Consider the following 23,466-nt stretch of genomic DNA (forward strand, 5'->3'; position numbering starts at 1 on the left):
GTCCAAACAAGCCAAAGGAACGCTGAGGAACTCTTATTTTACACGAGGGCAACAAGAACAGAATTAAGGAATTTGCCCAAGGATTACAGGTGCACAAACCCACACCTCCAGTGTCCCCATGCAGAGCGCCAACCACAGAGAGCTGACCTTCCCAGCTAGAGTGTCAAACTCCTTTTTTCCCTTCTTCCAATGGTACCAGCTGGTAGCAACCCAGAGAGGAAAAAGCAGTGCCTAAATGTTTAAGTAGCCAGTACTGTGGGCATCTTAATGGCCAAGAGGTTTCTTAGAGATTAGAAACCCAAAGACTCTAAAAAGGTTACTTACATCTAAGAGTGCCATTTCTGGGTGATCCTCCCCAAATACCAACAGCATGAGGTAGCGTGCACGGTAGAGTAAGTTCAATGCTGTAGAGAGCTGGCTGTTTGCAAAGCAGTACAAAGCAAGGTGCATCTAGAACAAAAGTAGTAACCCAGCATTAATGGTTTTTACTTACCACTCTAAAGCAAACTCCTCTCTCTCTTCTACTCCTTTCCTCAGCTGCACACAAGTAAGAAATTCTTCCTTTAGGGTAAAAAGGATTTCAACCACTCGGAAAAGTCCCGGTCTGCTGGCTGATTTACAGCTCCACTGAGGTATTGTGTCAGACACAGTACTGAGGAAGCTGTTGAAGTGCTTCACTTTGGTTTCTCTTACACACCTCAAGGTGTCGACCTGTATGTATACGATACTGATTGCGCTTTTGGGGGGATTCCTTCCCCTTCTTTACTTCTGACAAGCCCAGGGCAAAAGCCAGCAGAATTAATAAACAGAAATAAACATCCAGCAGACAAACCCCCAAAATTCTAAAAACTAAGTAGGACAAAACCTGACCATGCAGGATGCTTATAACGCAAACACTTAGGGATTCGGTTTACAAAATCGTAAGATACAAAACTTATGATGGAAGTTGAGGATTCTGGGAAGAACACTGCAGAAGGAAGGAGAGCTGCAACTGTTTTCTAGATGCAGACATGAATTAAGGCTCACAGGCTCCAGGCGGACACACGAGGTGCTGCTTCTCCCCCAGCACCCTGTACTCACGTATTCTTGAATCGTGTTGGGATGTTCAATACCCAGGACCCTCTCGCTCATTAGCACTGCTTTCTGCTGATTACTTAAGGCCTGAACAGAACAGAAGACCCAAGACCAAGTCACACAGTGCCAGGCGCTTGAGCGAGCAAGCAAGCATGGATAAGGAATGAAAGGACTATGCAGACCCTATCCAAGCCCTTGCTTACCTCTGAATAATCTCCCATGATATAGTTGAGACGAGCTAGCAGCCTCAGGCAGGCACATATTTCTACATGCATAGCACCATACACATTGTTGAACAAGTTTAAGGCTTCGTTGATGAGCTCGCAGCCCTCCTTTAAGAAACCTGAAAGAAAACTGGTATTCATATACGCATGTACGTTAAATAACCCCTAACACTACTGGAGAAGTGCGTTGCCCATGGAGCAAAACCAGTACTGGGATATGCAGCCATAGTCACTGCCTTGGGGAAGGTCTAAAACCTCGAGGAAGAGAACTGCTGCCCTGTGTCCATCCCTGTTCGTTGCTGGTGACTCTATAGCAGGTGTGTGTGTCAGAGGGTCCTGGAGACCACGGTTCTCCACCAGAACAGGGTGGTGTGTGTGGGGTGCACTGACAAAGGGCAGCGGGCCATGCCACACATACCCCGCTCTTCCCTTTATCAGCGGTCACCTCAAGAGGCAGAGGCATGTTGGGTCTGTACCTTGCTGAACCTTTGCTTGCCCGCTCTGAAAGAAGTGGAAAGCGTCTGAGGCTTTGGGGTTTACGTGCTTCACTACAGGGAAGATGTTGAGAATATCCTCTTCTGTGAAGGTGGGCTTGTGTCTGTTGTCAAAGTTGTACTCCTTCAGCAGTATCTGGAGGAACCAAAGAGATCGGAGGTCACGGTCACCCCCTTCACAGGTATTTGGCAAGAAAAGAGCGGAAAATGAGCCTTGAATTCTGCATGTGGATCCACAGTCAAAATATCTCCCATATCCCTAGCTAGGCGCAAGGGTTTTGAAAGAAGGTCACATGCAGGCGTGCACCACCACGTGTGTGACAAATCACACCACAGTGCCGAGGCACGGTGTACGTGTGTGATGGGGTCCCTGACAAGGGAACCCCATCCAGCCAATCTCCCGCACACCCCAGAGGGGTGATAAGGTAGTGCTGTGGGGAAGGAAAACCCCTGCACTTCAAGCAAAGACAACCCTGAAGTCTTGCTCTGCTCAGCCAAAGAGCTGCTTCTCTGCACAGGGAGCATGCACGTCGTGAACATAAGATGCAAGTTTGGTCTGTCAGAGCGAGCAAGCTACAGGAATTACTTCAGGCTGGCTAATCTTCCAAGGGAGATGCACAGCAAGTTCACCCTAAAAGAGAACTGGATTAGAAATCTCTTTCCCAGGGGTGGAACCTGTATTCCAACATTACCACCACAAAGACCTTCAGGAGCTTGTGCTGTCTGTCTGAAAGGCTGGCCCCTGCAAAGCCGTCTGCACTTACTCTTCAAGTTTCTCAGTACAGAACATGGTGGGGAAGGGAAGGAAGACATGGATCTTACTTGGACTCCAGTTTTGAGGGAGATTTCACGAAGCAGGGTGATCTTCTGTAGATTATACACTTCAGCTGCTTGGTCGGCATTCTCACTGCAAAAAGCACACACAAGCTTCAGCTCTCAGGAAGGTTTCTGCCCAAGGACATCCCTCCACTGTGGTAGGCCTGAAGCACCAGTCCCTGTACAGTGAGATGCTAACAGAACCAACACTGCCGTGGTTGGTAACATTCTATTAAAGCTTACAGAGTTGCACAACAGTGCTTTTTACTGAAATCCTGTATGTGGTCTCTTCAAAGCTCACTGCACCATCTGGGTGAGAGTCCAAATGCCTTCAGCTCCTTACCAAGAGTGAGCTGTCCCTGGCGTGAAGGGATGATCACTCATCTAGCCAACTACTCACAGTTTTTTCCCCTTGGGCTGCTCTGTTTGTGCTTCCAGTTTAACACTCACTATCTGCAACTTCCAGCACCATTCTCTGCTTCAGATACAGGAGAAGCTGTCACTGTTTTGGAACATAAGCTCCCTTCAGCCTAAATCATCGTCTATGTAGACAGATACTCATCTTTTGACTACTGTCCTTCAGCTTCTTGCCTTCTGCTCGCCTCTGCACCACTACGGAGAGGTTTCCCTTCCTCCTCTGGTTTTCCTAGCCACCTCTGCCTCACAGGTTCCATCTCATTTCAAATTTCAGTTACACTTCCCCCTGCTACTCTTTGCCTGATCTGGCATTATAAGCCTGCAAAACTCCCTTAAGAGTACAAATTTATATTCAAACAGAAATATTCAAACATACAATGAGTGAAAAAAAGCAGGTCCCATTAAAGAACAGTAAGAGGTACAGACATTTGGTGAGTGCTCAGGCACAAGCGAGGGCAATTTGCTCTGCTTACCATTCAAGACTAAAATCGAAGTAGTTCTTTGCTTCTGAACAAATATTCTTCCAAAGTTCCTGAGGGGTCATGCTGGCCCATGCAGTGTTATCAGCATTTCCAAGGTTCCTGTTTTTCCTTTTCTTATTCTTTTTCTTGGAGACCAGCTCATCAGCTGGAAGATGGGCAATGGGATTTGGAAAGGAACTTAGAAAGCAATTGAGGAAGTGGCTGATGGCTGCTGATAAACCCGACAGCTCCACACCCTATAGCGAGACACCAAAAATCAGTTGTGGAAGACACCTGCCATCACACAGGCCCTGCTCTGACCCTGAGCCTCACAAATATCCAGTCCTACCAGGAACAGGAAAATCTTCCAGGAGAGGGAAAGAAAGGCAGTATTTGCAAGGGGAACTAGTGCAGACAGAGTTATGTAGATGTAAGTATATACCTACACACACACAAAGATATAGTTCCATTTACGGCTGCTACCTGGGACAGAGAAACCAGAGAGCGTAAACTAGAATAAAGCCAGGTGTGTTGCTATGCCATGTACGGTTAGTTATAAGGATGCACTAGTGTTCTTGCAATTAAAAAAGCTTCTTAGAAAGGCAAAAGCAACATTGTTTAAGAGGGAAAAGGCATTACAGGGAAAACAAGCCGCGATTTCACTTTTAGAAGCCTTCAACATAGTGAGTGAGAATCTGGGGAAGAAAAGCATGAATGATTACTCTCTGGGAAAGCCATCTTCAAGTGGGAACTTATTTTCCCCTACACGCAGGCCTGTACGTATTTTAGCACTAATAAGATTGTACTTCCTGTTGCTAAGCAACCCCCATGAACTGCCTAATGAGAGCAGAGACTCAAACAGCTCTCTATTTGTTAAAAAAAGTCATTAGAGAGGACACGCAAGGCAAGAGGTTAGACTGCAGGTCATACCTGGAGGTACGTCTTGAAGATGTGTTTAGCCGATCGAGTGATCAGTTCACTGATACCTATTTTCTACCCAAAAGAATAAAGAATAGAGACTAAGAGTCAGTTGGCAATAACAATGAAAAATACACTCCGCTTCTGAAGTGGGCTTTTATCAAGACCTGCAGAAAACACACTCTCCGGGCCTTCCCCTGCAGCACAGAACCATTTTGCATTCGACGACTGGAGCCAGCGAAGAGCCCCCGGCACAACCATGCAGGGTGACCACAAGCCACCCCGTGCGGCACAGCTCAGCTCTAGCGGTGCTTCCAGGAGCTGCTGCAGCACTAGCCCCACGCATGCTCGTGGACAGCCACGCTCGCACACTTTCCAGTTCAACTCCAAGCCTGGATGGAACTTGAAAAATGCATGGCTTAAGATCCAACTGTGTGTCACCTGCTGTCACACCTGGGAATCCCCGAAGCACCTCTCTGTCCCAAAGGACACTCAAACTTCCTAACGTTATGAAAGCCACTGAGTATTTGGGAGCAGAACTCCCCACTCACCACTTACAGGTCCTCCTCCCTCCCCCCCTGTTTTTGAAGCTGTTTATTTTTACACAGAGAAAACAACTGGCCAAGCTGGAACCTATACAGGGAATCTATGCCAGGGGCGGTTCTAACTGACAGTCTGAAGTTAAGCCTGGTGCTTACAAAAATGTGATCCAGCTGAGCACGGCCAGGGGTCTTGGTGATGAAGTTGATCACTTTGCCTAGGTAGCGCATGTTGATGCCCCTCTGGTGCATGGCCTCTGCTAAGGTAGCCCCATCCATCGGCAGCACTGTGTGATCCAGGCAGTCTTTGACCTGCAGGGTATATACAAACTTCGGTTACTGAAAGGAAACACATAGGAAAGAATTTCGGTTTTTAAAAAACCTAAAAATTAAAGAAAAAAATAATCATCTGACTGGGGAGGGGAAAAGGCATTCCCTAGCACAGAAGGCAGTTTCCAGGGATGACATTTAAGTCGCAAGCACAGCAAGAGCTGGCAACTGCAGCGCATTGATCAGCCAGAGCCCGGGCTACCAGGCGCTCCCAGCCTTGGGCCCTAGGCTCCACAGCCGGCAAGGCGGATAAACTCAGCCTGGAGAGATTCCTCAGGAGCTCTGGTTAGTGCCTCCTCTGCTGCGCTGCCAGGGTGGGACTGCTGCTCTGAGGTCCGGCAGAGGAAGCCCCAAGCAGCCACAGCCTCGAGCGCCCTGCACAGCTGCGGCAGAGGCGGCGCTGGGCCAGCACTAAGGGGATGCAGCACACCCAGTGCTGAAGGGCACGGTGGGCAGGACCGCTCTCCGCAGCTGCTGGGCAAGCACACGCCTCCATTACCGGGGCTTCAGGGGCACCAAAGGCCAACAGTGACCCTGAGCAAGGTTCTTTTGGTGGGCAGAGTGCTGTAATACCAGAGCCCACCGTGCTATATGGGCAGGGGGAACACTCGCAGCAGATGGCCCAAAGCAGTTTGTGCAAGCTCGATTGTACCGTCGTGCCTCAGCAGACAATGAGCAGCACTACTCACTTCCAACAAGCACTGGGCAACTGAGGTGCTGAGAGATCAACTGTCAAGAGTAAACAGCTCAGGCTTCATCCAATTCCCTGTGCAAAACAAGTGGTGAAGGCCCCACGGAGCGGCACCGAGGACTGTAACCAAGTGCAGAGTGTGCCACCTCTGGAGGGGCCCAAGGAGACCAGTGAGCATAACCCAGCATACGGCTTCCAGCAGTCTGCCCCAGGCCACGCAGGAGCTGGCAGCAGAGCAGGGACTCTGAGGACTCCTGTGGCTCAGGCACCGAGAACCACTTTCCCCTTGGCATGCCTTATTTAACCAATGCTTGTGGAACTAGCAGGCTAACCCTTCTTTACTGGCCTCACAGTCACTAACTAAACACATTTCCAATTAAAAAGTCTACGTGGAGTTGTGCACGCTTAGTTGATAAGGGGAAATGGCACTTGCATTTTAAGCTGTGCTGCAGTGCTGATAAAGACTCACTTAATTCATGTCCTGGAGTAACACCAGTTACCCTCCGATATGCAGCCTACAGAAGGCTGGCTGCTCACGGCAGCTGGCCTGTAACCTGCCCTCACACGTGCTTGTGCAGCATTTTGGGTATATACACTAGTGTACCAACTATCTTGTAAAACAACAGTCACCGAGCCCTCTTCTGATTAACTCCCCCTTCTTTTTTTATTTGAAGGCTGAATACCTGGTCTTAAAGGTTATGCCGACTACAAAACTAGTGGATTTTGAGTCCTGAAGAAACTTTCCAGCAAGGAAAATCCCCTCCTATGTAAGTCCAACTCCTCCTGCACCTCTTGGAGCTGAGATCATCAACTGTACCGTCCTAGCGACGGTGCTGCTGTGATGCCTGCATTAACAGTCAGTTTAGAGAGTGTCTTGAGAAGGAAAAAGCTGGTATTTCTTATCTAGCTAGGGGCATGGGTAAGCATCCAAAATGCCTAAGACTTACAGAGGGAGTTTTTACAATAGACATTAGAACATTTTCCCAGGTGACTCCAAATTTTTAGTCACCCCTTGAGTCATAATCAGGGTCAGATAATACACGTAAGTTGTGCACGATGCCCAGGGCTAGGGAGGATGGCTTATGTGGCCCTTATTGTCCCAAACTCTTAGCAATGACTTAACTACCAGTGCCAAAAATTCTTTGTTGGCCTGAGGTGGGAAAGTTGTGCCATGATGTAAGATGGGAAATGGAAAACCCTTCTTGCTCTTGCACCAGAGATGCCTGTAGTGTTCACCATACTGCACTGCTGGCGCCAGAGAGGAACACAACACTCGCTCAGGAGGCAGAACCGGTGTACCGCCGTGCCAGTGCTTGCGCCAAGTGGTTGGGCCTGGGCAACCTTTCAGAGGGGGCACTGCTACTGGTCCTCTGTTCCTTACCAAACCTGGGATCTGGCACGACAGCAAGAATGCTGCAGCATCCTTCAGCAACTGCTTCTGATCCTGCACCTCCTCTTTACTCGACTCGGGAAAGCGAACGCCTGGGAGAGTAAAAGAGAGAAAAGATAAAGCATATCAACTCAAAGAGCCAAGTAATATACACAAAGCTTACAGTAAGAGCAGGTAAACAGTTGAAGTGATTCTGTCTCCCTGGAATTAAAGATAGTTCTTCAAAAACTCATACACCCTTCAACATGTTTCGATGGCAAGAGCATGAGCTGCTCTGCTTGGTTAGTGGCTGTGCTGCTCTGGTCCACTTATTCTTTCTTAACACTGCTTTTGAAGAGCAGAATTTTTGTACTTTTATCTGGCCCATTCTACCTAGTGCTGCATACATTTCCAGTGCAAAAGAGTCAACTGGCTAGACTGGAGTGGGAACAGTTCAGCAGATGGGCCAGCAAATACTGCAAGTGCTAGAAAATCAGAGTCTTTGGCTTTTGCACACCAGAATTAAAATAAGGTTTAAGTACTAGCTGCAAAGTCAGTGCCAAAGCACTAACCTTCACCAGCCTTAGAAGATGCTGGAGTGTTTAAAAACACATGCTCCTTCCGACACATTTATTCCAAGCTGAATTCAACTATATGACCATTCCCCTGCAATGTGTACATATACAGCCTCAGTATTCACCCCCCATAAATACTCTGGGAGCTGCTTCTGTATTTCCAAATAAAAAATACTGATTCCAGCCATGGAAAGCTACAGACGATGCCTATGACTGATGCATGCGTTTGAAAGGGCACTGTGACCTGCTTACAGTAACGTTACTAAAACAAACTCCACCCTTCACTAACGACCCAACATCAGTCGTTCAACTACAACCGGTTTGGTTTTTTTTGTAAACCACTACACTAGGATCAAGTTGAGTTTTTTCCCTTCCCTCTGCTTCTTTTCAGGTGGTCTAGCAGCTGGGATGCTGGAGAATCACAAGAAGATTCTTGGCAGCAATCTGCAGACCTCCCCCGCGCATAGCAGTGGGAGACAGCTTACTGCCTGCATTTGGTAGTTTAAGCATTGCCATCAATTACACATCTTTTTCTTTTCTGTATCTTTGTGCTGCATGGAGAGGCCTGCACCATGCCCAGCTAGCTAAAAGCCAGCAATATTCTTGGCTACAGAACACAATTTTTTGTCTGTAGCTGGCTGGACGCAGCAATCCTCTGAAGGAGGACTGAAACCAGTGCTTTGTACACATACCTGGTGAGAAAATGTCTGGGTTAAACCGAATGTCAAATGATGTGTCGCTAATGGAGCCTACAGCCTTGCAAGCATTTCTAATCACTTCTCTGCTTTTGGGATCCACTGGAGCAGGAAATAAAAACAGAATAAATGAATGTGGATTTCAGAGTGACAAGCCCAGTTATTAAATTAAGATAAATGTTTTGTTACTACAAGCAGCAACGATGGCACATTCTGCCGAAATCCATTATAAAAACAATCAATTGCAAGATCCTCAGAAAGGAGGATGGCTGCAAAATGCAAAATCTGAACAGGAGCACGTAAGATGACCCAGTAAACCCATGGACCTCCCCACCCGCAAGCTGCGGACACTCAGAAATCCAAGCCTGGGATTCCCAAAGGAATGCCTGGGCATTGCATGCGTCCCAGCCCTGCCAGAGCCCGCTCCCCTCCGCCCGCACCGAGCCCCTGGCAGCGTAGTCCCCGTCCCGCAGGCCAGGCTCTCGCTCCAGCGGGGCCCTCAGGCTGCACCCTGAGGGGCACTCGCCCACCTACCCAACCTGTCCCCGGGGCGATTCAATAACGAGTGCGAACGGCTCTGCCCAGAGCCAAGACCATATAGATAGAAGCAGCCAGTGCTCGTCCTGTGTAAGAGCAAACCACGACGCCGACCACCCCAGCCCAGCCCCCGCTTGGAGGCGGCCCACCAGCCAAGGGCAGGGGGCCCGGGCCACTTCTGGTGCTGGGGGCGAAATACCTGTTCCATCATCCGATGCAATGGTCTCAGCAAGCTCTTTCACCTGATCAAGTCCGGTCACGTTATCGTCTATTTTACCATCCTCTGACTCAGACTTCTCGCCATCTGCAGTACCGTTCTCCGGAGAGGTGCCATTTTCCAGCGCACCTGAGCTCTCCTGCTTGTTGGCTTTGTGCTGCATCAGCTGCAGTGCAGCCAGCTTCATGAATAAGAGATACCTACAGTAAAGGGAAAGAGGAATTCAGCACAGCAGGAGAATCCAGAGGGATCACCACTGCTCTGCAAGGAAAAGCCTCACAAAGTTAGCATTACTGACCACAGTTTCCCTGTGGAAAAACAGGACGTACACCCTCTTCCCATGAGCTTTCCAAAAATAATGTAAGCTCTTTTGATTTATCAGAAGCAGCAAATAAAGTGGGTTTTCATTACTCATCACAATGGGAAACTAGTCTCCTTGCAGTGGTTACAAACTGCTTTCTATAAGCATCAGCAGCAGACAGCTCAGGAACACTTGCTGCCAGACACTCGGGACTAATCAAAACCAAACTGGCAGCAGTTTTGCCACAAGCTCTTAGCAGAGAGCAGCACCCTACAGCCATGGTCCTGCAGGCTGCTGGTCTGGAAGCTCTCCCAGGGAGCAGCAAACTCTGCCTGCAGGCACCTGGCAGGACTGGGAAGGGCGCTGGCTGTAGAACTGGTTGCTCAGTGGGCAGGGCTCCTCCATCAGCAACTGGAGGGCTGGTCCTCCCTGCAAGTGAAGCACAGGCTCTGACCACCTGTGACAGCACAGCACCCACAGCCCTTCAGATCGGAAGCAGGAGCATTATCATCACCAGCACCCTGCAGCCACGCCACACAACTTCAACTTGTCCTGCTCCCAGGCTCCCACTTCCTCGCCTGCACTGAGCGAGCCCAAATGCCAACACATCCCACCACAAAAGTGCCTACAGCACTTCCCACAGCTAATTTTTTTCCAGCCTCTAGGAGAGAAGAAGAAAAAAAAAAGTAGCATTCTAGACATCTGGAGAGCCTTAAAAAGCAGCATAAATCCTTCCCACTCCCTAGCTATCAGGTGCACAGCATATCCACAGGGAAAGAAGAACTTCTAAGTGTCTGCACAGGAAATAACAAAAATAGATCTGGAGACTAGAAAGAAAACCACCTCCTTCCCTGGCTCCCTGTAACCCTGTCACAGAAGCCCTACTGCTTTCACCTTGTGAATTAAGTTTCAGTAATTGCAGCTGCACAGCCAAGCAAGGGGAAGTACGCTGCCCACTTCTGGGAGCTCTGTTGTGCTGTCCCTGGGACAAGGCAGCGTGGTCCTGACCTGGACCATTACCTGTTGCAGGGGAAGGAAGGGGAAGCTCAGCTCACCTGTGTTCTACAAAGGCATCGACAAGCTCTTGCCGGAGACAGCAAAGCTTGTGTCTGTGCTGCTTGGGGAACCCCATTTTCTTACATTCCTCTGGCATCTCCTCCCCTTCAACAGGCAGGAAGTTTAGGTCTGGAGGGAAAGTGCGGAGCAGGTCCAGGATGTAGTGGCGCCCGTCATTGCCAATAATGCCTTTGCACTCCACTGAGGAGCACAGCTCCACCTCCTCATTCTTGTCATTGAGGACTTTGTGCTTCTGGATCTTAAGTGGCCTGCTGGTCTTCTCCAGCAGCTCCAGGTACTTGGGGTGCGAGACAACTGTCTTGCCAAAGTCTATTGACCCATAGATGACACTCTGTTCCTGCTCCCGTTCCAAGATGCCAGGAATAATAGACTGAGCTGTCACCCTGTAACCTCTGTAATCCACCACCACAGTCCCCAGCGTGTACAGCCCTTCTACATCCACAGCGTTATAGGTCCGCACACCATTGAGATCATTGGTAGGAGCTACGTAAGCAGCAACATCTCCGCCAAAGTCCTTGTAGTGGTCACGGACATCAAAGCCCAGGCTGAAGAAAATGTTGTTCCAGATGAACATCTGCATCTTGGTCTCTTCACTGGGGTTGATGGCCATGACATTGCCATCAATGACAGCCATAGCACCTCTTGTTGCTGCTGCAGTGAAGTCGCTGTGAACCTGGAGGTAGGTACAAAGAAAGCTGGGTAAGGAAGGGCTCCCACCCTCCCAGCACCTCACTCTTGAGGCTTCCTGCCAATTTCTCCTTCGCTCCTGTCCTTCCAATAGCCTCCCAGCAGGCAGGCAGGTCAGCTGGCTTTTACTTTTGTAAGCCCAGCTAGTGGCTTGGATACAAGCTCCAGGAGCCAGAACATCAAGGATCAGCATGGCTCAGACTCATTAGCTCTCTGCAGAGGAGGGCTTAGGTGTAAGTGTCCCCCCTCCCCCTGTTCCTCCCACCCCCTCGAGGGAGGGCTGGATCAGACGGAATGGCAGAGGACTAAGAGGCAGCTGCCTCCGTCAGGGTCAGCAGGGAGACACTGGGTGAAGGAGCACAATTCTTCCCCATGGGGCTGGAAGCAGAAGGCAGACCTGCAGAGAGAACAGGAGCCCTCAGCTTACGAGCGGGGATCCTCCTCTTGCAGTTTCTAAAGGGTAGCCCAGGTGAAGCGTCCAGATGCAATACAGGCAGCAGAGAAGGGGCTGTGTGAGGAGTCGCCTGCACATCCCAAAATTACCTTGAAAATGGCTCGTTCTCGCAGCAGCCTCTCGGGCAGGTTCTTGCGTGGCAGCTCTCGTGTGGTCTGCAGCTCCTCGTTCCAGTCTCTGGTCTGAAAGAGGCAAAGCCTTGTGGGAAGCGATGCATTGTGTAGGAAGGGGCGAGTAAGCATTTCTGCTTTATGAGGCATTTTGCAAGAGAAGGGAAGTGGCAAGAAATCAGGCTGCTAATTTCACAGGAAGCAAATTAGCAGCAGGAATGAACACTCCTCATGAACAGACTTTAATCAACAGCAGCTTGGGACAGATCTTAGCCCAGCTTACACAGCGCAGTTTAACTGAAACAGCGGCTTGCTAGCTCTGGAGGAGCATCCGCAGGTTCTGTTAGCCAGCACACAGAAATGTGGTCGTACCACAGGCAGGCAGCCACCCACGAGCAGCTGATACAGCCCTGCGAGATTTTATGCTATGAACATTTGGAATAGTTTGCTCAGAGACACAAGAACTGTTCCAGACCTGAGGTCTACTTGTTAAAGGTTAACCTGCTCCCAGCACGGCTGGCAGCAAAACTCTCACCAGCATTCTCAGGCAAAGCAAGACCAGTACCTGTCCAGGTATGTGCTCTTCATAGCCCAGTCTAGAAGTATAAGCGTCTTCTGCCCGGACACAGTCCATGGCATGTTCTGCTTGTGGAGCCGTCCAGCTGTAGACTTGGAAAGGAGTGGCTATCCTTTCAAAAGGGTGTCTCTGAACCCTAGTTTGGGAGTGAAAACAATTAAGACATTTTCTACAGGCAGGCTGCTTTCCATTCTAAGAGAACTTTCTCTCTGCTGCAATATCAGCTTCGACAAACAACAGAACAAGACCAGGTCTCACGAGCAGCACAAGAGACTTTCGTTTAACAAGCTCTATAGCCGTGATGACCGACGGGCATGGACAGCATCTCTCAACAGCAGTCTTCAGAATTACCTGGGCTCTCCCCATCCCTCTTTTCCCCACTTTTATGACTAGAGATCCCCATCACCCTCTGCATTCAGAGGCAGAGGATGCCCACTGCCCGCTAGCCACCTCTCAGGCTCGCCCCCGGTTTTCACACCGGTCAACACGGGTTGCATTAGCATACCCCTCACAGCACACATCCACTAATGAAGTGAAAAAGCAAGCTTCACCAAATGGCCTCTTGTGTAATCTGTCTGCTCTCAGCAGGTGCTGGAGTCTCATCTGTATTTACTTCTGTCCCAGGCAGCAATACAGTATAATAATTTTTAAATGGCCAGATAGTCACAGTGGTGGCTGGAGGCCACTGCTAATTCCCAGCCCTTGTCTACTGCCACTTTCATCTTCTTAATGAGAGCAGAAGCAGAGCTCCTGAAAGCCACACAATGTGCCTGTCAATTTGCACCCTGCTGAGCCAAGGCAGTTCATTAAGTGGACTCTAAAGAATGACAGGCTTTTGCACAGGGCCCACCATCCTGGAGCAGAATAAGTGGTCCCTGCAGCAAGAACAGGAGAATAAAACAATACTTTTTTTTCCCCTCTCCTATTATAGGAGCTAGAGGAAAAGAAATAAAATGAACATGCATGGGCATATTTAAAATAATTATTTGCTCTCCACTGTAAGCCTATGCAGAGCTCTCACGTGTTACTTTCCCTGGCGTTTTATGCTTAGGTCTCTTTTCTTGGATTCAGGGGAGAAGTACCTACTGCACAGGTTACCAGCTCAGTCACATGTGGCTGTGTTTCACATTAACTCTCTGCTGCCTGTCTAGCTAGGAAGTCATCAAGTCTCCCACGAGGTGTATAGCCAACATAGTGACTCAGCGAGGAGACCCACACCTCAGGAGCTGCTCAACACACCAGTGGTTCCCCTTGTACGATTACTGCAGCCCACCTCTGGGCTTTCTCTCCCACTGCACAACTGCCCTACGTGTGCAGCTTCTCATCAGGGAGTGCACTGAATCCCAGGTAAGCCCCACAGCTAGTAACTCCCATGGCAAAGGAAAGCTGTCACCCTCTCCACCCTTTGCTTCAGGCAGAACCAAAATCCCTACATCTACATGCTGTAAGCAAGAGTCATCTGGGAGCTACAGCCAAGAGAAACCATCCGGTGGATAAGGATCAGGACTCTGGGCTTCCACCAGCCTCTGTGCCACGCTGAACAACAGCAGACAAGTCACATCAGCTCTGACAGCTCCATCTTTTGAGCGAGGGAAAGCCACTTACATCAGGGTGCTGCCATGACATTTAATCAGGTGTTCCGCGGTCCTTGCTGCACCGACTCGCATGTCCCAGCTGCCCCACCACTATGTGAGCTCAGAGAAACCAGGCATCACAAACCTCGCTGTATCAGTGGCATCCAGTTCCCACAGAACTAGCCACATAGCTGAGCCTCACCAAGCAACTTCACAACAACTAAAGGCAACTAGAGAGGAAAAAGTGCTGCTACCGTTTCTTCTGTAGAGCGGAAAAGTTTTTTTTGAAGGTAGGGCTGATCTGGTTAAGCAGTTCCACCAAGGAATGACTGAGAAAACTGGGATTTGCAGGTTTGGGATTGAAGTTGTATGCAGTAGACCTGCAAGAAAAAGAAGAAACAAGGTCACAAGCCGTTGTCCTACCTGACACTTCCCATACCGCAGGAACGTGGTACGTGAATGAGAGCTTTCCATATATGCACTATATCAAAGGCCTGCACAATGAGCCCTTGCTTGCACAGCAGAGACCATGTGGCACGCAGGCAAGTGGGCTGCGAGGGCCCTCTCCAGTCTCTCCACATGAGATACAGCTAGTAACCCTGCCCCTGGCCCCTAACAGACTGCACAGCAAATCTTCAGCCACCACAAAGTTCAAGAAAGGTTTATATTTTTATAGCTGGGAAGGACCGATATCACCAAGCTTCCCAAACACACCAAAGGGGCCTTTGCTTAACAGAGAACCCAAGGGTAATGGCACAAACTATACCAAACAGTCAGTGCCCTCTCAAGATACGACGGCTCCCAGCTAGAAGGCTAAGCACCAGAGCACACCTACAGGTCCCCCTCTCCAGGTCACATTTTGCCAGTCAAAAAGGCCACTTGTTTCGTGTGCATTGTGCCACTTGGTCTCCTGGGACCTGCATTCATATGTGTACCCTTAGACTCTTTACTTAGAACACTTGCTTTTACAGGTCTGGGGAGAAACAATGGACTACAAACTATTTCTTCCACAAGCCACAGCACCTCCATTTCATAATGAGACAGAAGCTGGAAATGTGCTTGAATTTTATCTTCTCTATTTTAAGCTTCCCTTCTCTTCAGGCAGCTTCGTTCTTCTTCTGAGTTACAACGTTGTACTTCAAACACACAGTTATGGTTGCCCAGGTAATTATCTGGATTGCAGGATCAAGGCCACCCAGAGATGTTTCTCAGCTGACGGTTGCTCAGGTACAGCAGGGTCTGTTGCTCTGAAGTTCTCTGTGTTACAGGCTACTGGGCTGGATGGATGCAGCACTTCCATCAGTACAGCCACTCTGACAGGCACAGCACAGCCATTTTAACAGTCCCTCATGATAAAAAGAAACCTAGTCCAATCTGTGCCCAGCTTAGAAAATTCTGACAGGCTGTGCTTTTACTTTAGGGCAAAATGAGATAGGTGCAATGGTCAGGGAGGAATTCCCTCCCAACTCAAAATGCTGTAATTAGCTGATAACATTATGGAATGTTTAAACTTTCCCTACAGCATCAGGCATTTATCTGCTGTGGAGAAGTGGTACCAGGCATAACTGAACAGCCCAATCCAGTATAGCAACTCCTACAAACCCATGAGAGCAGCAAATTAAAATAGGCTGTTTTCCACCAAAAAAAAAAAAAGCAGCAATTATTTGTAGGTTCTTTTCCAGTGGGCTATGGCAAGCTCCCTACTGCAGGGCAGGTCAGGGAGAATCTTAGTTACTCACTGATTCAAGTAAAATCCTCGAGTGGATGCGGTGATACTGACATGCCGATCCTCCACAGTGATGACATACAAATACATGAGGTCCCCATGCATTTTCCGGTTACCGGGTGGAGGGTTCCAGCCACTCATTGTCAATACCTTTAGGCACTGCAAAGGCTACACAGAAAAACACAACAGAAGCAACTCCTGTCAGCGGGAATTAATTCCCTTGAATTACACAGCCATTCGACGTACATACCAGATTCCTTTTACCTGCCGCCCTTGCTTGGTTCCAGAAACAGCTTACAAAAAAACCAACCACCTGGTCTCAAGAGCACAGCCTTCCTCCAGCCGTCTGCAGTTCACTAATTTGCCTCAGTTTGCCTTTCACACCATAAGACATAAGTGAAAACAGACACCCTGGGCCTTTGGGCTGCACAAGGCATGGATTTCTTGCTGTACTGGTTTTCAAGTGGCAGCTTCTAAACCAGAATCCAAGTGGGAGGGTATGGGAAAGCTAAGGGTAATTTGTAGTGATCTGCAGATCCTGTCTCCAGGACTTTGCAGGGAAGTGCTGTTCTCCCTTCCCTGCCACCCCTCCCTACAGACTGGCCATTTCATGCTCAGCAGATGTCCAGACTCTGTGTCCAGTGCTTTGCACACAAGCTCTTGGACTTTATTCTTTTGGCTAAGCAGTGCTATTCCAGCACTCATTAAGCATCTAGCAGAACAAATCCCAAAGTCCACTTCAGTGCAGCTTTCAATCCCCAAGCATCAGTTTGCTGCAAGGAATGTGCCGATAGCTGTTTTAATGACACAGGAGAACTCTACCTTCCAGTCTCTGTTCTGGGGCTGAAGGGCACACAGGGGTCTCTCTTTGCTACCTGGCAGGATATGTTCAGGAGGGGTGCAGTCAATTTGTTCCATTTCAGTACCTTTCTTCTTCCGTTTTCCACTGTCTAGAACAGAGATAGAAAGTCAGTGCTGACAGACACAGCGTTCCCTCCTCCAGTAATTATTCAAGGAGGAAAGCAGAAGTGCTCCGAGTGTTTCTCTGCACTCCTGAATAATGTGGGACAGCTGATGGCTAATGATGTGTTTTAACTAAGCAAGGAGTCAGGGGAATGAAAACACTGACACACCAGAGAAGCCTTTTTGCCCCATACCTCCCAGGTCTCCTTCAGTGAAGACACTCAAGAAGGACAATGAATTACAGTCCACACCATTGAAAGCATCTGATGGGTCAAGACTCTTCAGAAGGTCCCGAATGTGACGGACATGTATCCTGGCTTCTCGCACTGTGTACGGTTCTGATGAGTGAAAAGGGAGGAAAGAAACTGGGATTACACAGTTGCTTACTCCTTTGGCACGCAGGTCTCAAAAAGGAACCACAGGAAAAGACTGCCAGGTGGCCAAAACCACTCCCTATGAACACCCTCACTTTCTCCCTCCTGAAGTCTGAAGGAACTTGCCTTCCACCACTTTCAGCAGCGAGCCCTCCTGCAGTCCTTCAATAGTTTTCAGCTCAGCAAAGTTGTCTAGGACATTGCCATCCAGCTGCAGAGAGAAGCAAGTCCGGTGGCAGGTATCCTCACGGTCCATCAAAACTTGGTGGATCTCTTGCACCATCTCTTGAGGAGAGACCTTAAGAAGAGAAAGACCCAGACAGTTATTCTCAATCCTCACACGCGTTCTTGCCAAACTTTGTCCCTCTGCTGCAAAATCAAACACCTCTTGTTACCTCTCCAGGCTTAGAAAGGCAGACTCTGGCTCTCCCTACCAGGAAGATCACTTCTGTTTCTGCTGAGAAGGCACTGCCACCTCTAGCAGGGTCAGCCACCCCAGCTCCACCCCTCAGGGCTCGACACCCAGAAATGTAACAGCCTGGTGCTGTGCCGAGCACTCGGCATGGGACAGAGGTGGCAGAGAAGGAACAGAAAGTGGTGGGGGAACCCAGAGACTCTTCCCTTACCCGTTCACACTGTGCATTTGTGGCAAGGCTTTGAATGATGCACATGGAAAACAGACTATTTCCTCCACTCAGTTTGTTGCGGTACCCACGGCACAGTGCGGCATGTCCATGCCAGTGCCGCACCTCCAGGGCATGCCGCCTGCAAGCGTATGGCTCCCGCGATGCAAGAAGCCACCCCAGCTTGTGCACCAGAGCTGCTCTCCTACCTCCCTGCTCTGGCTCCAGCATCACTGACACTGCTCTCAAGCCAGCAGGACTCAGGGTAGTTTACATAAGCTGCTGTAAACAACGTGGCCTGCTATTATTAGCCCATTAAAACTAACAGCCAAGGGGATTTAAAGGAGAAAAAAGCTAGGCTGAGATACAACTAGTTCCACAGGCGATGCAATTTCACTGCACTCTCTGCTGGTCTTGGGGAGATAAGACTTCCCACTGGGTTTAGACTCCAGACATCTCTCCCCAGAACTAGAGATACTTCATTCAAATTATTTTCAGTGAAGTATTAAGCTAAATCAGAACATCCGTTAGGTATGTGAAAGCCTGTCCTGATCTGGTGGCACAGGTCATTGTCCCCGTGACACATGCGGAGCTCTCTGTGCAGTGGGGAAGGGAAGACTGCATTGCTCCCTTGATCCTCAGGCTGCCGCTTGAGCTCCCTGAGCTGTGCTAGCACCTGTTGCTGTACTAAGCCCAGGTTAGCCCAAGGGAGCATCATGCCAAAACCATTCGGCAAGCAAGGGATTTTCCCCTCCTGAGAGTCAGACTCAGAAATCCTGTTTTCCCAGAAGCGGGAAGGCCATTTCCCCAGTGCTCGGGTCCACGCCTGCACCCCTCTGAGATGGGCAGAGAGAAGCTACACCTCAGCTCATTCTCCCTCCCCTCGCTTCACACCTGGGATCCGGAACAAAACACCTCCCCATCCTCAGGGAGCCTAGGCAGGCCTGCGCCAGACAGCCTGTTGCTCACATCTCCTTTTCTTTCCTTTTTCTCTAGAAGCCACTGGTCAGGCAGCTTCTCTCCTGCACCCTCCATGCCTTGCTGCCTCCTTCCCCAATTAATGCCACCAAAGGATGGACAAGCGAGGGAGCCGTGAGCACAGTACTGTCCAGACTGTGGGAGCTAGTAGGGGCCTTCCTGGGCACAGTCCTCTGCCCCTTCCAACCTAGCTGGTTGAAGACCATGCTGCATGTGCCCTGGCTCAAATGCTTCCTGCCACCGCCTCCTCCAGCACCACCTCCATTCCCCTCCCCAGCTGGCAAAGGGAGGTACCTGCAGGGAAAAGGGCTCTATTCCTGGCGCACAGATCTTGACAGTAAATCCCGTGTCCTGTATGACAATGACCTCCTGGTCGTTCCCATCTTCTCCTGGGTCAGCCTCCTCATGGCCATTCTGTCTGGCATCCTTCTCGTCCTTAAGGCTCTCGTGCGGGCCGCTGCCGTTCATCAGTGCCACACCAGACGGGTGCTCTGGGCAAAAACAGAAGGATTTAGACAAGGTCTGAGCAAACGGACAGTCCTCACCGAGTGTTTGGAGACTGGTTCAGACACCACCACCATCCTCGGGCCAACCCAAGTGAACCAGGGGTTAAAAGGCAGCAAGCATTTTATTCTGCACTTGGTGTTTACTAGGCACAGATGTGCCAGGCCCTTCCCTCCCTTCCCCTCACAGCTTAATTAACATGCTCTCACTTGCCTGCAGGGTTTTCGTCTTCCACAAATCCTGTGTGGAGAGGGGAGGGAAGGAAAGCAGGAAGGATGGGTCAGTGTACAACACATTCAGCTTAGTCTTAAGAAGCCTCTTAATTAAAAGAGATGGGCGTGTGGTGCTTTGCAGCCTAGAGGCAGCTGTAACCTCTGCACCAACATGTTACACAGCTCCTAACATACCTCCTGGTACGCTACTGTTGAGCCAGGAGAGCAGGGAGGGGAAGACACGGCAGTTGCATTGCTAAGCTGTGCATCAGGTGGGAGCCAGGTTACTCCACAGGCACACAAACAGCTCCCACGCCCCTACCTGCATCTGGCCACCCTCTGCATTTCCAAAATACTTCGCAGAGATCCCATGGTGCCAGGGCGAGGCTTTGCCTAAGCAATTTTATTCAAGAAAAAGATGACGACATTTTAAGTGCTCATTTAGACAGATGCGTCACAGGGAAGGGAGCTCTCTGCACCTACTTCACTGCTCCAGCAATGAAGTTTTCTTTTCCAGTAAGGTGGAGAGCATCAGAGAGCTGATAGAGCTTCCTAAATCTTGTCTCCTAGAGCAGCCTACACCCACCAAACCAGGCTGCAGACCATGCTAAAGAGGACCGAGGTGCTGCCAGAGTAAGCTGGAACAGCGAAAAAGACCCTTTGAGAGAAGGAAGAGACCCTCTTGCCCCCAGCCTGGGGACCCTCTGGCCCAGACGGCAAATGCTGGAAGGGAGCAGGCACAGTGCCCTGAGGGGCGCATTTGCAGTACAGCTGTCCCGTGCCAGCATACACAGCCAGCACACCCAGCTGCTGGACCCCCAGAGCCACACACAGCAGTTCCAGCTTGGTGCTCCCAAGCAGCTGCTCACCAGCTGCGCAAATGGAGCGGGCTGGGGGCTTTCCCAGGCAGCAGCAACGGCCTTTCCAAAAGGCTGCACGGGGTCAGAGCAGCTCAAAGCCAGGTTAACACCATGAGGCTGCTGAGCACCAAGCTACAGTCCTCCAGCCAGCTCCACCTGGCAGGTCTCTTTCCTCCTCCTCCCCTCCTAGCAAGGCATCCATCCCAGCCCTGGCTGTGCTCCAGGGAAGACGGCAGCTCAGCCTCCACCACTTCTGAAATGCAGACTGGTGCCGTGGCTTGAAGACCTAAAGCTGCCACGGCTAGTTCCTGCCTACCAGCCCCAACTGCTCTGGCAGCCCAGAAAAGTCATCCAACCTTTACTGTGTACAAGAACATGGCTGGAAACGCCACATCCCCTGCACGCCTCTGGAGCGCAACACAGGCTGCAGCAACGAGCCCTGCTGGAGTGTCCCCAGAGGGTCATACTCCTGTTCCAGACTATGGCTGCCAACAGCCAACGCGCCTCAGAGAGGACTGTCAAGGCTGAATTAGGACACTATAAAAGAGCAAGAAACACAAGGAAAGCACACCCGTTCCAGAAGGCAGCAGGTAACAGAGCTACCTTAAGCAGCCTCTGCTGCCTTCAGCATCTCAGCAGCTGCTGTTCATGTTCCCTGTCACTTTGCTTATGTCCCCAGCACAAGCTGTTCATTTCTTTGACAGATGAAGCCACAGGCAAGCCAGACAAGAGGCCTGGCTCTGGCTCCAGCAAGCTGCAGTCATGCTAGAAAGGAGGAAGAAAAGCTCTACATAAGAGTGCCCCAAGAGATGTGGTTTCAGAAAAACCACACCATGCCCAGAGGGCTGGGGAGAGCCCCTCGTCACACCCTGCAGCCAGCACAGCCACACTCCTGGACTGCCTGAACATGTAAGGACAAGGAGGGAGAGCAGAAAAGCCATCACAGAAATGCTACACCTGAGGCTGCTTGTACCATTGACGGGATGACCCGCCAGGCTCCTGAGCCAGGCACAGTCCAGCCCCTGCCCACCCCAGCAGGGAAGGATCCCTGAACTTTTGCTCCTGCTTTAGCAGCCAGAAATGGGAGGCAGAACTTGGTTACAAGGAAGGCTGCAGCACTGGCTGAAGACCCAGCAGAGCCCACCTTCAATCGCTGTGGCAGCGGCCAAAGGCCAAATCCAGGCACAGCTGCACTGGTGCTGCCCACCAACCCGAGACCCCCAGTCTCCACCTGTCTGTGACCAAGGAGCTTTTCCAACAGAGTCACAGATGACAAGCTCGAGGTGCTGCTCACCAACAGCTGACTTTTGCTGGCAGCTGAGGCATGGAAGGAGCAGCCCGTGGGATGTGCTGGCTCCTGCCTTTCTGCTCTCATTCCCAGCCACGATGCCTGTCCCGATGCTCCTGCAGCCTACCCTACGCCATGCTCAGGCCCACCCCTGCACCTGATAATCATGCTAAAGGTTTGACCAAGGATGCTTTCCAACCAACCAACTCATCAACAGTAGCAAGGTGGGTGCTGAAGCTACCCCTGTGTCACAACAGTTGGCAGGGTATTCCCAAAAGAAACACCATCATCTTTGAGTAAATGTGACTTGTCTTTTTTCTAAGCAAGATCCTGCAAAGAAGGTGCCTCCATAAAGAGCAGAAATTAACCAGCCAGCCTGGAGCTGCAGGTGGGGAGAAGGGAAGCAGTGTATAGGGACTAACCAAACCAGGAGACATGTGTCACACGAGAGCTGAGCACCCATATGCATGCTGGCCTCAAGTGCAGCAAACACCTTCAGCTGCAAAGCAAAGACAGGGAAAGCCTGCACAAGACAAGAAGTCACCAGCCAGGACCACACCTCTGCTGTTCACTACTCTGTGGTATCACAGCCCCAAACTACTGATTGTTTCAGAAATCTGAAGACTGTTTCCTGTCTGTGGAAATACAACCTATTTGCACTTTTCATCCCTCTTTCCCTTCTTGAGTGAAGTTGGGGCTGATACAGCTCTGCACTCTGTAACAGAAGAGACATGTTGAGGCAACACCTTCCTGTCTCCTTATGCCAGAAGATCCAGCTCCAGACAACACTGTCTTAAGTTTAGAAACAAAAGTTAAGCCTGCACTGAAAAAGACCAGCTGTCCAGCAGGTAAACCCTTTGATTTAAGGCCAGCAAAGGCTTTCCAGTGGGGTTTTTACAGAATGGGTATGTTTCAAAGAAAACTGTGTGTTTTGTTTCAACCCTGGCTGACAGCATGCCTGCCTGGAGGAAGCGTTGCCTGCTGCGTGCCAACATCCTGCGTGCTCTCCCCATGGGCAAGCTTCACCCACCTGCCTGGAAGCGGTCCCCGTGCTGCCTGCTGCAGACCAGCTGTGCTGCAGCCTCAGCAGCACCAGCAGGGAGAGGGAGGCAAAAGCATTGGCCACCTGATTTCAGCACACTCAAGATGGCAGGAAGAGCAACAGGGATACCCGAAAGACACCTGTAGAGACCTCTCTGCTGTTACCTGCTCAACGTTCAAGCCCCAAAGGGGGCAGGAGCTGTGTTATTTGCGAGCTCTTGCCCACAGGAGAGTGCGCCATGCAATGCAGCCCAGACTGTTTCATGGAAGGCAGCTGAGTCACAGGGAAGCGGTTCCACCCGCTCCGGGGGCACTACCCAGCCACTCCTCCCGCTTACCGCCCTGCTCACGCTGCTGGAGATGGAGCAAGGAGATCCCTCCCTGGGTACACGTCAGCCTCGAGATGCAGTTCTGCGGTTTCGACCAAAGGCTGTGACCTCCAGTCGCCCCTGTCACTCCACAGGATGCACCAGCACCCCAGCAAGGACCCTGCTCCTTTCAGCCCCTGGTGCGTACCCCCAGGCATGGCTGAGGCTGCTGAGCTCCAGCTTGTGCTGGCTGGCAGCCGAGCTGTAACGCGATGTTCTCACTGCTACTCAGAGCACAGCGTGAGCAAACCTCGAGTGCAGGCAAGACTACAGCGTCAGGAGAACAGGCAAAGCAAAACACTGAGGAGGGGAGAAGGCGGCACAGACACCACCTCACCGGGAGGAATCAACCCAGGCTCGCACCTGGCAGAGAAGATCACATAAGGATTAAG

The 23,466-nt window shown here is 50.5% G+C and overlaps 1 protein-coding gene across 1 annotated transcript in view; it reads right to left on the bottom strand.

The window, feature by feature from the left end:
* Window positions 1–23,466, bottom strand: part of CLUH (clustered mitochondria homolog) — a 40,499-nt gene that overhangs the window by 6,940 nt on the left and 10,093 nt on the right. The window contains exons 2-21 of the mRNA XM_055721375.1: window positions 19,096–19,292; window positions 17,327–17,498; window positions 17,021–17,164; window positions 16,686–16,813; window positions 15,877–16,031; window positions 14,392–14,517; window positions 12,552–12,699; window positions 11,966–12,058; window positions 10,714–11,408; window positions 9,340–9,557; window positions 8,601–8,705; window positions 7,346–7,446; window positions 5,103–5,255; window positions 4,417–4,479; window positions 3,499–3,743; window positions 2,615–2,699; window positions 1,775–1,928; window positions 1,278–1,417; window positions 1,081–1,161; window positions 325–450 (exon numbers count right to left, since the gene is read on the bottom strand). Of these exons, the coding sequence (XP_055577350.1) occupies window positions 325–450; window positions 1,081–1,161; window positions 1,278–1,417; window positions 1,775–1,928; window positions 2,615–2,699; window positions 3,499–3,743; window positions 4,417–4,479; window positions 5,103–5,255; window positions 7,346–7,446; window positions 8,601–8,705; window positions 9,340–9,557; window positions 10,714–11,408; window positions 11,966–12,058; window positions 12,552–12,699; window positions 14,392–14,517; window positions 15,877–16,031; window positions 16,686–16,813; window positions 17,021–17,164; window positions 17,327–17,498; window positions 19,096–19,292 (3,329 nt within the window). The remainder of the gene's footprint in view (window positions 1–324; window positions 451–1,080; window positions 1,162–1,277; window positions 1,418–1,774; window positions 1,929–2,614; window positions 2,700–3,498; window positions 3,744–4,416; window positions 4,480–5,102; window positions 5,256–7,345; window positions 7,447–8,600; window positions 8,706–9,339; window positions 9,558–10,713; window positions 11,409–11,965; window positions 12,059–12,551; window positions 12,700–14,391; window positions 14,518–15,876; window positions 16,032–16,685; window positions 16,814–17,020; window positions 17,165–17,326; window positions 17,499–19,095; window positions 19,293–23,466) is intronic.

Source organism: Falco cherrug, chromosome 1 (genome assembly GCF_023634085.1).
Source record: "Falco cherrug isolate bFalChe1 chromosome 1, bFalChe1.pri, whole genome shotgun sequence".
NCBI classification, from domain to species: domain Eukaryota; kingdom Metazoa; phylum Chordata; class Aves; order Falconiformes; family Falconidae; genus Falco; species Falco cherrug.